Source organism: Simochromis diagramma, unplaced genomic scaffold (assembly GCF_900408965.1).
Source record: "Simochromis diagramma unplaced genomic scaffold, fSimDia1.1 OVJJ01000361.1, whole genome shotgun sequence".
NCBI lineage: Eukaryota > Metazoa > Chordata > Actinopteri > Cichliformes > Cichlidae > Simochromis > Simochromis diagramma.
The window spans coordinates 173,464-188,153 of NW_024386860.1; the positions used below are offsets into that span (position 1 = coordinate 173,464).

The 14,690-nt window shown below is 39.0% G+C and overlaps 1 protein-coding gene across 4 annotated transcripts in view; it reads left to right on the forward strand.

Annotated features, from left to right (window-relative positions):
- The first annotated feature begins 6,168 nt into the window (after positions 1–6,168).
- Positions 6,169–14,690, forward strand: part of LOC120732099 (myelin-associated glycoprotein-like) — a 46,372-nt gene continuing 37,850 nt past the window's right edge. For 2 of the 4 annotated variants that reach the window (XM_040029444.1, XM_040029445.1), the window contains exons 1-7: positions 6,172–6,272; positions 7,085–7,151; positions 7,234–7,641; positions 7,737–8,027; positions 8,172–8,271; positions 8,382–8,417; positions 8,512–8,544. In XM_040029444.1, the coding sequence (XP_039885378.1) occupies positions 7,106–7,151; positions 7,234–7,641; positions 7,737–8,027; positions 8,172–8,271; positions 8,382–8,417; positions 8,512–8,544 (914 nt within the window). In that variant the 5' untranslated portion in view covers positions 6,172–6,272; positions 7,085–7,105. Of the gene's footprint in view, positions 6,273–7,084; positions 7,152–7,233; positions 7,642–7,736; positions 8,028–8,171; positions 8,272–8,381; positions 8,418–8,511; positions 8,545–8,885; positions 8,901–9,406; positions 9,504–14,690 lie in introns of those variants that run through there. The other 2 variants (XM_040029446.1, XM_040029447.1) reach the window with 2 other exon arrangements.

Consider the following 14,690-nt stretch of genomic DNA (forward strand, 5'->3'; position numbering starts at 1 on the left):
TGGACCGACACATCAAATTCACCAGGGAGGATATGAAAGTGGTAGGTTAGCCTTCTTAGACTGAGATTTCCATCAGTAATGGGGGACATCTAAAAGCTGACGTGTACAGTAAACCTACACATACGGATCAGTATTTAAGGTTTGATTCTCATCATCCACTGGAGCACAAACTGGGTGTCATTAGGACGCTACAACACAGAGCGAACACCATCCCCACTGACACAGCACCCAGGGAGGCAGAAGAACAGCACATCAGGAAGGCCCTGAGTAAATGTGGTTATCCCAGCTGGACTTTTGTCAAAGCTGGAAAGGCACCTAAAGAAAGCTGATCCAGGAGAGAAGGACAACCGCTGCCCAAGCGAAAACCTGTAGTGATCCCATATGTGTCAATGTGTCAGGAGTATCGGAACAGTTGAGACGCATTTTTTCTAAACACCGGGTCTCTGTGGCTTTTAAACCCCAAAACACGCTGCGCCAAAAATTGGTCCACCCCAAGGATCGGGTCCCCCGACACAAACAGAGTAACATAGTGTACGCTGTTAAGTGCCAGGAGGATTGCCAGGATTTATACATCGGGGAAACCAAACAACCTCTGGTGAAGCGGATTGCACAACACAGAAGAGCTACCTCGTCAGGCCAGGACTCTGCAGTCTATTTACACCTACAGGCCAGTGGACACTCTTTCAAGGATGAGGATGTACACATCCTGGACAGGGAGGAACGCTGGTTTGAGCGCGGAGTCAAGGAGGCCATTTACGTGAAAAGGGAAAGACCATCTCTGAATCGAGGAGGGGCCTAAGGGTACATCTTTCACCATCTTACAATGCTGTGATTGCAGCCATTCCCCAACTCTCTGTGAATGGTACGCATGGCCATTGATCAGTGGTCTTTGATCAGTGGTCTTTGATCAGTGGGTTTTGGTCAGTGGTTGTTGATCAATGGTTATAAGAATGTGCATAATTAAGGTTAAGGAACTGACCTCCCAGCCCATTGTTCCTTCAGTGGGCTGGTTTCAGTCATTATGCAATGTACTGTTTATAAGAATGGGGAAACCTGCAGTCAGCTGAGACTGAAGAAGTCACTTGGATGAGTGATTAAACGTTTCTCCCACTGAAAACGTTACGTTCAGATAAACAGAATCAACCTTTGGATTTACTTACCTGGATGACTGAGCATGCATCAAGACGAATTAGTTCTATGTGTTCCTTTTCTTTTTATGTAATATAAATACTCTATGGCAATACTGAAATAAATTAAAAGAATGAAAGAAGATTTCTTCTAGAGGCCCAGCTACAAAATATTTTTTTTAGTGTCAGTTTATAGTCTTTCTCTGAGTGTGCACTCAGTTGCTTCAGTGTTGTGAGTATGTGACTTATGCAGTAATATATAGATTACATTTAGCATATGGGACTTTTTCATAGATGAATACCACTGTTTCTTTGGGTTGATGTGAGGACGTACAGATCTGTCTTTACTAAAAATAACAACCTTGACGTCATTCTCTTTTTGGTTAGGGTGCTGCAGCTGTTTTTGATAACTGATAGACTTTAAACTTCAGCTTTCACACCCCAGTGCATCACTGGGCTCACAGTAATTTCCCCACATGCTTCCAGAAATAGAGTGTTTATTTGTGATAACACGCTTTCTAATTTTCTGTTCTGCTTTCTCTATGGCCTTATCAGAAGCAAGCATTTAACACAATAAATGAGAAAAAATGCATAGCAAGTTATTAATACATTTTTTACTATTAGTTCAGATGTTGTCAAAGTTATTTTAAAATCAGATAGAAAAATTACTGTTGGCCTTGTATCAGCGGAAGAAACTCAACAAACTGTATTTAGATATGTTTAGTGGTGGATATCTGCTGATAACAGGCAAGTTTCTCCTTTGCCTTTGAGTTAATTCCAGGTTATTTTATTTTCATCATGCATATTTTCAAAATATCATTGCACCCTCAAACGTACCTGAATGCACTCTGTTCCTTTAACACAGGAAGAGGCTGCCCTGCTTTTGTCAGATTTTACAAATTTACCCACACAGAACATGTGCATTTATTCCACGATTAGATCTTGCACAGTGAACCAGTCACTTCCTGTGCAAAGACAATGAGCTGCTAAAATCAAAAATAGCTCACTGGTTCAAATGTGCCATTTCAAAATGGCACAAAGACAAGTTAAATACAACATATATATTTAAAGTAGACATTGAATTGAATCTAAACAAGTGAAAAGGTAAATTGTGTTTGTGTCTGTTTGACAAGTTTATTGTTTCTGGAAGTAAAATGATGATGAGTTGCTTAATTGCATTTAATTAGCAAAAATTGCACTCTGACAATTAAGTTTAGGTTCTTCAAAATGGATAGAGTTGGAATTATCGGAAACGTTTTGACTATATTATTATTATTATTATTATTATTATTATTATTATTGTTGTTGTTGTTGTTGTTGTTGTTATTGTTGTTGTTCCATCCATTGGGGGATAGAGGTGGGCTGAAAACTGCACAGTTCACCCATCTATCAAAGGGCTAACATAGAGAGACAAACAGCCATTTGAGCTCACATTCACATTCACGCCTAAAGTCAATTTTAAAATCACCAATTAACTTAACATGCAGGGCCCTGTTTCAGGAAGCCGGTTTAGTGGAAAAACTGAGTAAGTATACCCTGAGTTAACGAAAACTCTGGGTTTTCGGTTTCACAAAGCGAGTTCAGATGAAGCCTCAGTGAGTCACCATGACGACACACTCCGTGAAGCTAACCTGCCCCCTAGCAGGTTTACTACAACTAACCCTGACTGTCTCCGCCCCTTTGTCGGAAACCTGACAGTAGGAAGTGTCGGACATGGCGTGCCCCTGCCTTGAAGAGCCAGTAGATCGTGAAGCCCGAATTCTCTGCAGAGCTCTCCGCCGGGAGAGAGTGATTAGAGCGCGTTTGGACATTTTATCATTTCCTGATGATTTTCTGTGCGAACGTTACCGTTTCTCAGCACAATCTATAATTTATTTGAATAACATCCTCAGGCCTAATATTGCTCATGTGACACATCGCGGACATGCTCTCAGTTCTGTACATATTATTTGTATTGCACTTCGGTTTTTTGCAAACGGGAGCTTTCTGTATAATATTGGTGACGCTGAGCACGTTTCCAAGTCTACCGTCTGTCGGGCAGTCAGGAATGTTACAGTTGCACTGAAACGTCTCCTGTACTCGTCTGTGGTGTTCCCCGGTCACAGACCCACAAGATTTATCAAAGAGGGATTCCACAAAATTGCAGGTATCAGGATGAACGAAACTTAATTCATGATGTGGTGATACTTGGACTACTACTTAAATTTTACATTTATTTTCAGGGTTCCCAGGCGTGATTGGCTGTATAGATGGCACTCACATTCCAATCATTGCTCCTTCAGTAAATGAAGGAGACTATGTGAACAGGAAGTCTTTCCCCAGCATTAATGTACAGGTACATAGTTCCCTGCAGCATTTCAAACTAACATATTATTTCATTATAGTAATGGATGCTAATTTGTGTTCTCTGCACTGTGAAGATCATATATGATGCTGCCAACATTATCACAAATGTGGAAGCCAAGTGGCCAGGCTCTGTCCATGACTCACAAATATTCCGTGAATGTACACTGAGCACAAAATTTGGACATGGTGAGTTGAGAATACTTTAAAATATATAAAGACCAATTGCTTCAGGGACATTTGAACTGAAGTGTATCCTTCTGTCTTAGGAGAGTTCACTGGCTACTTGCTTGGTGATAGGGGGTATCCATGTTTACCCTATTTGCTTACCCCTTACCCTGACCCTGAACCGGGCCCACAGCAGCGATATAATCTGGCTAATTGCAGGACAAGAGCCAGAATTGAAATGACTATCGGAATGCTTAAGGCCCGGTTCCAGTGCCTGCAAAGACTCAGGGTCACCCCAGAAAGGGCATGTGACATTATTGTGGCCATGTGTGATTCTTCACAACATTGCCACAATTAGAGGAGAACACTGTCCTTCTGAACCAAACATCAGCAGTGATCCAAACCATGAACATCCTGACCCTCCCACGGACATACAAGATGGAAGCGCAGTCAGAGACACCATATGTCACAATCATTTCTTTTGACCCATCACCTCAACATGTTGAAAGAAGAATAAACAGATTTTTTGTTCAACTGGCTTTATTGGTCGCCTGTGTTTCCTGTACACAAAGTATTAAAAGATGTAAACCTCATAAAGTGTCTCTGTTGCTTCCTCCTCTGTAATAGCTGTCAATGTTTCTTCATTATTTTCCTGTAGTAAAGAAATAAACAACTTTGCTGTTCTACTGTAAACTCATGTAATCTGTGGAGTATTACTCACAGCTGCGTGTTGGTCTGGCTCAACAGGAGGCTGCACCAGATGCAGTACACCACCACCATCAACTGATAGAATATGAGGTTTATACAGGTCACTTATAACTTACAAGGGACCAAATGGCAATTAACAAACATACCAATCACCTTACACTTCATTGTCATATTGCTCTCAAAGACAACCAAGACTGAGGGAAGGCAAAATCAGTAGGAAAATAACTTCACTACAAAATAATCCATTATGGTAAAGAGTTTATCAAATGAATGAGTAGCACTGCAAAGGTGACTGTGAAGACAGGATGTATGCACATCATGTCTTATTTTGAATTTACCCCCTATGTAGGCACTTGTGTCTTGCAGGGTTATTGACTCAGAGGATGTCCCCGCAGAGATGCCTTCGGCCACAGGGCGCCCACTGTTTTGGCTGAGGGCCAACTGCTCAGCCTCTGTGAGTGGTGGTGGTGGAGGACCCCCACCTGTTTTTCGGGCCTCCGCTTTTTTTCTGTTGGCTATAACGGGTCACATTTGAGCATACAGAGTAAGCAAATATGTACTTGTAATGTGCTCAGATAATTTCAATAAGTGCTTACAGAAAGGAAATTAATGTAGCCTCTAACTGCAATTGATTTACATCGGACAAACAGACCAAGCACTATGGCCCATAATACAATTACACCTCACCTGTTTGGACTATATTTTTATATTTCATTTTTACTTGCTGCCAGAAACGTTTGGGGCCTGTTGGGTTGCACCTGCGCTCACATCACGTCACAAAATAAAATGTATAAAATAAAAAATAAAATATAATGAATAACGTGTTAAATGGGTGGAAATCCCTAGATCAATGTTTAAATTAACACTCACGCATTGACTCTGTCGGCTATGTTTTGCCATGCATGCTCCCTTTCTTTTGCAGCTGAGGCTGTGTTACTTTTTTTCTGCAAAATTTGCATGTTATCGGCATATGCTGCCATCAGAATTTCGGCATCAAGCGCTGTAAAATACATTGACCGCGCCTTCTTTCCCTCCGTCTCCATGGTGACTCGCTTAATCTGTGCTCCACTGATCAGGGCTTTATGTATCCTCGTGCGCGAGCTTAACTTGGGGTTAAAGCAACTCCGCGTTGATTGAACTACTTGTTATCAGCCTTTCTGAAACTGAATATTCCGAGTTGGACAGTTCGGGGTTACTCAACCCTGAGTATCGTTTTTCACTCTGAGTTTTCTAAACCGGCTTCCTGAAACAGGGCCCAGGTCTTTAGATTGTGGAAGAAAGGCGCAGAAGTCACACAGGAAACACGGAGCGCATGTCACTGTACACACAAAGGCCCTGGCCAGCCACTGGATTTGAAACTAGTGTGGTAGTATAGTGCATACCAATAACTGTCCCACCCATTATTATTTATTAATTTAGAGTTTAGTAAAACCTAGATAAGGTAAATATAAAATAAAATCCATGTGTTACATATTAAATGTAATGTGCAATATGTTGATATCCTTATTAATTTCCGGTAATACTTCTCAGAAATGAGCCTTTGCTCCATGGCACACTGATCTATTCTCCACAGATGTTTTGGTGTTTTACAAATAAACAATATTTTGAAAAAAATATGGAATCATATTAAGATATCACTATCTTGCGTGTTGTTAGTTCAACTGGGAAGAAAAAAGGGTACAGATTATTGTAGTGAGATAAAGTGTTCATGGAGAACTGAAACTAACTAACATGTCACAAAGAAAAGCATATTTTATTTAAAAAAAAAAAACAATTAGAAGGCTGTGCTTCTGTCTGCAGTCAGAGGTAAGTGGGTGGTCCCTTTGAGGGGGATTTGAAAGTAAAGATCTGAAAGACTCAGACACATTGCTAAAGTGTTTTGTAGCCTTATATAAATCAGCCTTATATAAATCAGCCAGACAGCAGGTAAGATATTTATATGATTATATGATTATTAGATAACAAGTCTTGAAAAATAGTTCTCTGAAGGTCTTTCAAAGTTTTTCTTTGGACATTGGCTAAATGGGCATTGAAAGAGGAAGGAACAAAAGAAAGCATTCAGTGTCCTTCAAGAAGCCTTGAGAACTATTGCTTAAGACTTCTTAGTGAAATAACAAGAAAGCGTGCATAAAAGAGTAAAGGCTGTCTTGGAGAATAAGGGTGTTCAAACCAAATATCAACTTTAAGTTTGTTAGAATTGCAAAAACTTGTTTTTTCTTTATGTGCTGTATTTCCATGTGTTGGTAAATATTTTAGTAAATATCTGCACTTATTTCTCATTTTCCTTGCAAAATATAGAGAAATGAACAGTGGCTCAAGACTGTTGTGCAATACTGTAGCTTATGCAACTTACTAAGAATTTCACAGTAATGAATGATGTCAAAGCATAGAGATACTGCCAGATTTGAAGCTCTGACCTGGTCATGTCTATTTTTTTATATTTTATAGTCACTGAAGGTTCTAAGAACCCCTGATACCCTCTTACAGTTTGATGTCAAATGGCAAAGACTTTAAATATACAAAGATAAGGAACTACTGAGAGTAGTGAGCGATTTGCTGCATACAAGTAAAAATAAAACAGGCAAAATATAAATGACAGAGGCAAGGCAGTGACAAAATACAGAGAGTATATATAGTAATACATATGAAAATCTTAATTATTTGAATTTCATATGAATATATTTTTCAAGTTGCTTCATTTTTGACTGCTAATTTGTTCAGTTTATTTATTTTTCCAGTGTGTTACACAAAGGAGAAGCATGGACAAAGAGGCAAAGTTTATGATAACTTGTCTGATTTTTGCAGGTAATGAGCCAGCTTTTTATTTACAATTGTTTTATAAGTGCTCTATACCTTTATAAGTGACATTCGCTTAATTCTCTTTCAGTCATCTGTAGCTCCGCGTCCAGTGATGAATGGAAGGCCACTGTTGTAAAAAGCATTGACGCTCTGGTTGGATCCTGTGTTGTGGTACCATGTTCATTCTCCCATACTGGAGGAAACCTGCCCTCCTCCAGACTCAGAGCAATGTGGCACTATAAAGGCAAAACACCAGATACTAAAGGAAACAACATCTTTCATAGTGATACTACACTGATTAAGGACAACTTTAAGGGCCGAACAAAGATGTTGGGAGAGCTGGGCCAGAACAACTGCACCTTAGAAATAACTGAAGTTAAAGATCATGACAATGGCCCTTTCTGTTTCCGGGCTGAACTAGTGCGAACAGAAAACAATGACCCCACCAAGGACATGTTCTCCTTTGTTGAAGACTGCGTCGAGTTGAACATGCTCAGTATGTCACCGACTTTCCATGACTTCAAACATCTATACCAGTTTTCTGTTAAATCATTTTGCCTCTTACTTTATGTCTGACTTTTTCATCTTCAGCTGAGCCTCCAAAGCCTACATTGACTCAGCCAATGGCAGCCACTCAAGGAGAGCCCTACACTGCCATCTGTTCAGTCATGCACACCTGTCCAACCCATGTACCTACACTTCAATGGAACTGGAAGACAGAAAGGATCGTGTACCATAGACTAATTCATTCTGGCAACTGGGAGACACTGTCCATCCTGACATTTATTCCTGAGGAGAAGGATGACAACAGAGAGCTGACATGCACAGCTGAATTTAATGGAGGGCAAACATCCTCCTCAAAATTCACACTGAATGTAAAACGTGAGATCCTTTCAGTTCTTCACTTCCAATATGTTTGTTCACCTTAACTTTGAATAATTAAGAAAATGTTAACATCACTGTTAAAAGTATCTTTCAATGACTGTATGCATTCTTAATGATGTCATAAATTCTGTCTATTTCCAGGTATTGAGAGCTATAATCATATCATCATTCCTGCTGTAGTGGGGATTGGTACAGCTCTGCTCTTTGGCATCTTCTGCATTTTCATGGCAAAAAAATACAAGTGAGTCATTTTATAGAGAATCAAGCTTTCTGTTAACAAGGAGGAGACATTTTTCCTCTCATCAGTTCTACAGTACGCTCTTTAATATACATTTTTTTGTTCTGTTTAAGAAACCGCATTGCAGAGCTTCAAAATCAAGAAGGAACGTAAGTAGAAAAATATTTTGGATCAGATGCAGTTGGTTTCTGAGCCTGTCATCATATACGATAACAATATAATGATTGTTTTTATTTATCACAGCATGTGGAACAGGCTTTCCAGGTTATCTCGTAGGTGAGAAAACAATGTTTCTTTTCTTTTGTTTTTACAGTTTGGAGCATTAAATACGCATGTATGGTTTTTTTTTAATTGCAAAATCTTTGGAATTGTACATCCACACACATCTTCAAGATTACATTTCTAATTAAATTAAACCATTCAAGCCATTCTGATTAAAGGCCAAAGGGATTTTTGGTTCTCCACATATTTCACCACTAACTTTCCGTGCACATATGCCTCAATGGTCTCACAGTCATTTCAAGCAACAGGGCAGATTTGTTTTTCTTTGTTGTTTTTGATACTAAATTTAAAATGATATCTCATTTTCTGTTCTTGTTTGTCTGTGGTTTCATCAGGGGAAGACGCTGAAGGTGAGCTATGAAAAATGAATGCTTCTTTAAGACAGATTTATTATGTTATTGCTTAATTACTTATGTTATTACTCTTGAATTTCATTTCTCTTGAACTTAAAGCTCCTTTCAGCATTATTTACAGTCCTGATTTCATCATATTTTTTAAAATTATAAAAATTAAATACAAGTAAAATAGTCTGCTCATAAGAGTCGAATTAGGTTTGCAGGAGTCCTCTTCGCACTGGTTGATTTCACTTCCCCCTTCATTTTACAAAGTCTTAGAAGTTGATGTAGAGTTAGAGACACATTATACATTTTGTTTTTCTTCTTAGTTGTTTTTCACTTTTGAAAGTTCCTTGTGTCTCGTGCTTTGTTATTCCTCACATCTTTGAAGGCTTCCAGCCTACTGGATCAAAGGACAGAAACAGAATAGTCCTGTTCCCTTCTGTGTCTGTATCTTGTTCCTTTGCTTGAACTTAAAATCGTACGTATATACTTCAAACCTGTATTTTCTTATTTTTCAGACAATGAAATGAAATCAAGAAGGGGACCAAATTCAAATGGTTACATTCTGCTTTATATTTGCATATCAGCTTCAGGAAAATATGTTAGAAAAGTGTTAAAAAAACCCACAAAAATGTAATATAAAAAAGCTTTTTCTTCAACAGATAGCTTCTACCCTTTTTTATTAACTAGTATGATCCTTTCTCTTTGTATTCATGCTTGAAAGGATGCACTATCATATGATAGATGATTTATGCCAGAAATGTTAACTGAGCATGTAGCAATGTAAGCCCACCACTTCCTGTTTTCTAAACAGATGTATCAATACTGTAAGCCTATTTTTCAAGAATAAATCTTCATTTGTCTTGAGACTGAATTCATTGTTTGAACCATAAAGACCTTCAGTATTCAGTAAAATTTTAATTTAATTTACTCTCCTGGATCACTCAAAGTACTTTATACAACATGACTTGCACACCCATTCACACCCATCCGCGCAAGCACCTTCTTCTAAGTGCTTTCTGTCATTCATACTCCATTTCGTTAATGAATATAATTAAGGGGAAAATTATGGAAAATGTTGGGAAACAAAGACGCTCTAAAGTTAAAGATGGATTTTAATTCTAATTGTAGAGCTATTTAAAGCTTTTAAAGAGAATCAAAATGCGATCTCTCATATTTTAAGACGAACAGTAATAACTAATTTTAATGTGGAGATTTTGATCAGCACATGAGTATGAAAAGAAGATACTCAGTTGTGAAGAGGGAAGGGTTACTGAAAACAGGCCCTGTGATGCCACTACAGCACAAGACAGAGACAATTGTTTGTCTTGCTATAAGTCTGTGTGTGTCAACTTGTGTGGAGGAAGTGAGATTACTATAAAAATCTGATGTATTTAAAGATTATCTGTAGTCTTAACAGAGTCGTGAGTAATGGAAAACTAACTACTTGAAACTCAAACCTTAAAATGTTTAGACTGTAGTTACTTCATTATTGGTTGATCGGTGTTACCTGTATACAGACCCTCTGCAGAATGCTCATGATAAAACCTGCTCATGCTTTATATTCTGAGTGATGACATTACTTGAGTTTTGTTAAAACTTTTCTGAAAAATTGATACTCATGGTAGTTTAGTTTATTTAAACACTTATAATGTTTATAAAAATTTGAATTTACTTTGATGAAAAGTTGATTCTGTTCATCTGAATGCAGCGTTTTCCGTGTGAGAAACTTTTCATCACTCATCCAAGTGACTTCTTCAGTCTCAGTGGACTGCAGGTTTCCCCAACCTTATAAACCAGACGTCTCAAACTGTAATCCTCGAGGGCCGGTGTCCTGAAACATTTTTCCATGTGTCCTTGTTGCAACAGACCTGAATACAATTAGTAGGTCATTAGCAAGAGTATAGAACTTGACTGCATGTTGAAGTGGCAACCCCTAACCCTACTCAAGTAAATTTAAGTAAATGTAGGTGTTTAGAAAAAAGTACTTCTGAAAGTACTTTTATTGCACCATGTTCATTCATTCATGAGCTGCTTCAACATGAATCAAATGGCTGAATTGCCATCTCACCATGCAGTCAAGTTCTATACTCTTGCTAATGACCTACTAATTGTATTCAGGTGTGTTGCAACAGGGACACATGGAAAGGTTTCAAGACACCAGCCCTCGAGGACTGCAGTTTGAGACTCCTGTTATAAATAGTACGTTTGCACAATAACTCAATAACACAATCATTAATATGCAAATTGTCATGACCATTGATCAACAACCGCTTGTGATTGGTTCATCAGCAACAGGTGAGTATGATCATCAGCAGGTGTGGCTGTCTCCAGAGAGGGAACTTCTCAGACCCCAGCGCTGTACAAAACCTAGGACACAGGCAAACACAGAAACACACATAAAAGGGAGAGAGAGACAGGGAGCTCTAGGATGTAGGGAAACAAACAGAAATGGCAGGTTCAGCCAGCAAGGACAGAGGGACGGTGACAATAATCAGTCACAATATAACTGTTAACTTATAAAAATGTATCAACTTACTTATAATCTTTACAAAATACAGAAGGGCAGGCCGCTTGACCATCATTTTTTATCAACTGGTCAAAGGCGTAGAGCAGGGGTGGCAGACATAGTGCCCACTGGCTGATTACAATTATATCTGGCCCTTGGATTCGCTGGCCAGTGACGTCTGACCCAGTCTGCCAATCCTCCCGGAAGCCCCTCCACAAAATGCTCCAATGATATCCAGCAGCCTCCACCCTCCGTTAGGGTGGATGTCATAGCAGCGTGGTGTAACAGGTTTTCACATCCAGTGTGTCAAATAGCTGACATGGCTGCACCAGTGTATTGTGATGTTTCACCAACATGTATCAGATGCTGTTGTTGCCATCCATGTGGACATCACCAGAGACAGCCCCTGCCAGAACAGAAACTAAGACTGTAAAAATCTGCGCCTGTTTTTTGGTGCATTCTATTTATTAATGATTATTATGAGCAAACTATGACTTTTTGCATTCTGTTTTTTTTTTTTTATCTTTACTAGCCACTCTCTAAATCACACTCAAACAGCAATTAAGAAACCAAACTTCTTGGAAACTGTTGATTCTGTGACTTATAAAGTCCTTAAGTAATCCAGGTAAAGGTTAACTTCAATTCCTGATTTATTCTGTAATCTCTGGTCATATCTTATTCCCCTCAGTTTATTTGCTGCCATTGTCCCTTCTTTGTAATTGATTGTATTTCATTGTTTATACTCAGCTGCTGCCTTTGGCTCAGTATTTTGAGTTTTTTATTGACTTATCATAAATTGTCTTGAAATTCAGAAATTATTTATGTTCTCGTTCCTGAGTATATTATGTTTGAGTGCCTCTGAGTTTGATAGTTATAGCTCTTGATTTCTTGTTATATGTTGGTTCTTCTTTTTGTGACCAGTCTGTGCTTGTCTCCATGTCCTGTCTTCAGCATCTTTGTGCTTGTTTACCTTCAGTTTCTCCAGTCTGTCATAACACCTGTATGGTTTCACTGGGTCTGTGAAGTGTCAGTCTTTGTTTCGGTGTTGACTTACCTTTGGTTTGTGTCTAGTTTACAGACTACAAGCTAAACATGAAACTATAATCTTTTAATATCCTGATCTCTCCTTAGTTTGCAATATTTAGTTATCTTCATCATTGGCCCTGGTCATGTCTCCGTATCTACTCTGTGCCCTGTCTCTATGGTTGTCTGGTCTTCCTGTTATTCACATGTCTGTGTTTACTCCTTCCCTCTGTGTTTAAGTTTATGTGTCTGGAATCTGGGTCTATCTCTGTTTGTGTCCTGTCTTCTTTTGGTAGTCTCTTGTCCTGCGTGCATTGTGTTTCAATTCTGTTGCCCTAGTCTTGTTATTATGATCTAATTCAACTGTGTTGCCTGGTGTGTTCTATCTTCCCGATTAACTAATGATTATTTAAGTCCTTAGTTTCCGTCTTTCTTTTTTGCAACCTCCCTATAGGTGTCTGTCCTGTCTGTTTGGTGGTTTCCTGTGTATTTCTTTAGTTAGCATTTCCAAGAATATGTCCAATTCTCATGACAGTTTGCCTTTTTTACCGTGTTATCTGCCTTTTTGCTTTGCCAAAATCCAGATCACATGAAGACCCGTTCAACAGCTCATTTGGAAGTACTGACATCTGCTGGTTATTCAATATACAGCAGCCCTGCTGTGATATTACATATGGGCTACATGCCAGTCGATATATAAACATAAAGATGTACCAAATTGCAGAATACCCATATGATGTCCTGAATAAGCCTATCTCTGATTGATTAAAGATGTATGTTATCATTGTGAGATACTGTGTCAAAATGCTCCCTAACAGCTGATGTTAGGGAACACCTCGGATCCAGTTTAAGCAAGAAATCGATTCCCGCATTTTCAACAGATCGAATCACATAAAGAGTTCCCTCATTTCAGTGAAACGGGACCTCATTTATGTTTGGTCATGCCATATTCTGTAACCTGATAAGGGCCTTGACATGGACTTCATTTGGACATGTCCCCTATGCTCAACACAGGTCTTGGGGTTTCAGTATCAGACGCAGCGTCACTAGTTCCTTGAATTTCCTTTCCTTTGATTTCCAGCAATAAAGCTGTGGTTTAACTCTACTTACTCACCTGAGTCCTGCAATATTGGCTCCACAACTCTGCCTTCCGTGCATAGCGTAACATGACATTCCTTTTGTCACTCACCACATTGCTTTAAGTTTGGGGGGGGGGGGGTTCACATAGCTTTACTATATTGAGTTGTCATGTTTTCAGCTTTTCAGCTTTTGTCAGCAGCATGTTTTGACAAAGGAAATTCACATTAATACATTGACTTTATAGTCAGAATTATCTTGACAGTCTTTTACTGCATATAAAATATGTCTTGATGACTGATTTATTACCTTTCATGAGGGAAAGTTTTAAAGTTCTGTATTTCAAAGCTGTAACAATACGAGATTTGCATTTATTTATAAAGTTACTGTAGAAAATCCAAAGAAATATGCAATAAATAATTGTGTTAGCTGAATTCATGCATAACTTTTATTATCTAACATGCATTATTAGTCTAAGTCATCATATAGGTAGTTATACGGCGATATCATACAGGGATTAGTGTGCTCAATTGGCCAACAAACTTGCCTGACCTGAACCCCATAGAGAATTTATGGGGCATTGCCAAGAGAAAGATGAGACATGAGACGGAACAATGCAGAAGAGCTGAAGGCTGCTATTGACGCATCCTGGTCTTCCATAACACCTCAGCCGTGCCACAGGCTGATAGCATCCATACCACGCCGCACTGAGGCAGTAATTGTGGACGATCGTGGCTCAAGAGTTGGGAGTTTGCCTTGTAATCGGAAGGTTGCCTGTTCGAGCCCCAGCTTGGACAGTCTCGGTCGTTGTGTCCTTGGGCAAGACACTTGACCCATTGCCTACTGGTGGTGGTCAGAGGGCCTGGTGGCGCCAGTGTCCGGCAGCCTTGCCTTTGTCAGTGCACCCCAGGGCAGCTGTGGCTACAATGTAGCTTTCCATCACCAATGGGTGGATGACTGGATGTGTAAAGCGCTTTGGGGTCCTTAGGGACTAGTAAAGCGCTATACAAATACAGGCCATTTACCTTTTTTTTTTTTAAAAAGAGGACCCAAACTAAGTACTGAGTACATATGTATGATTATACTTTTCAGAGGTCTGACATTTTTCTATTTAAAATCCTTGTTTTATTGATTTAGAGATTAGATTAGATTAGATTAGATTAGATTAGATTAGATTAGATAAAACTTTATTA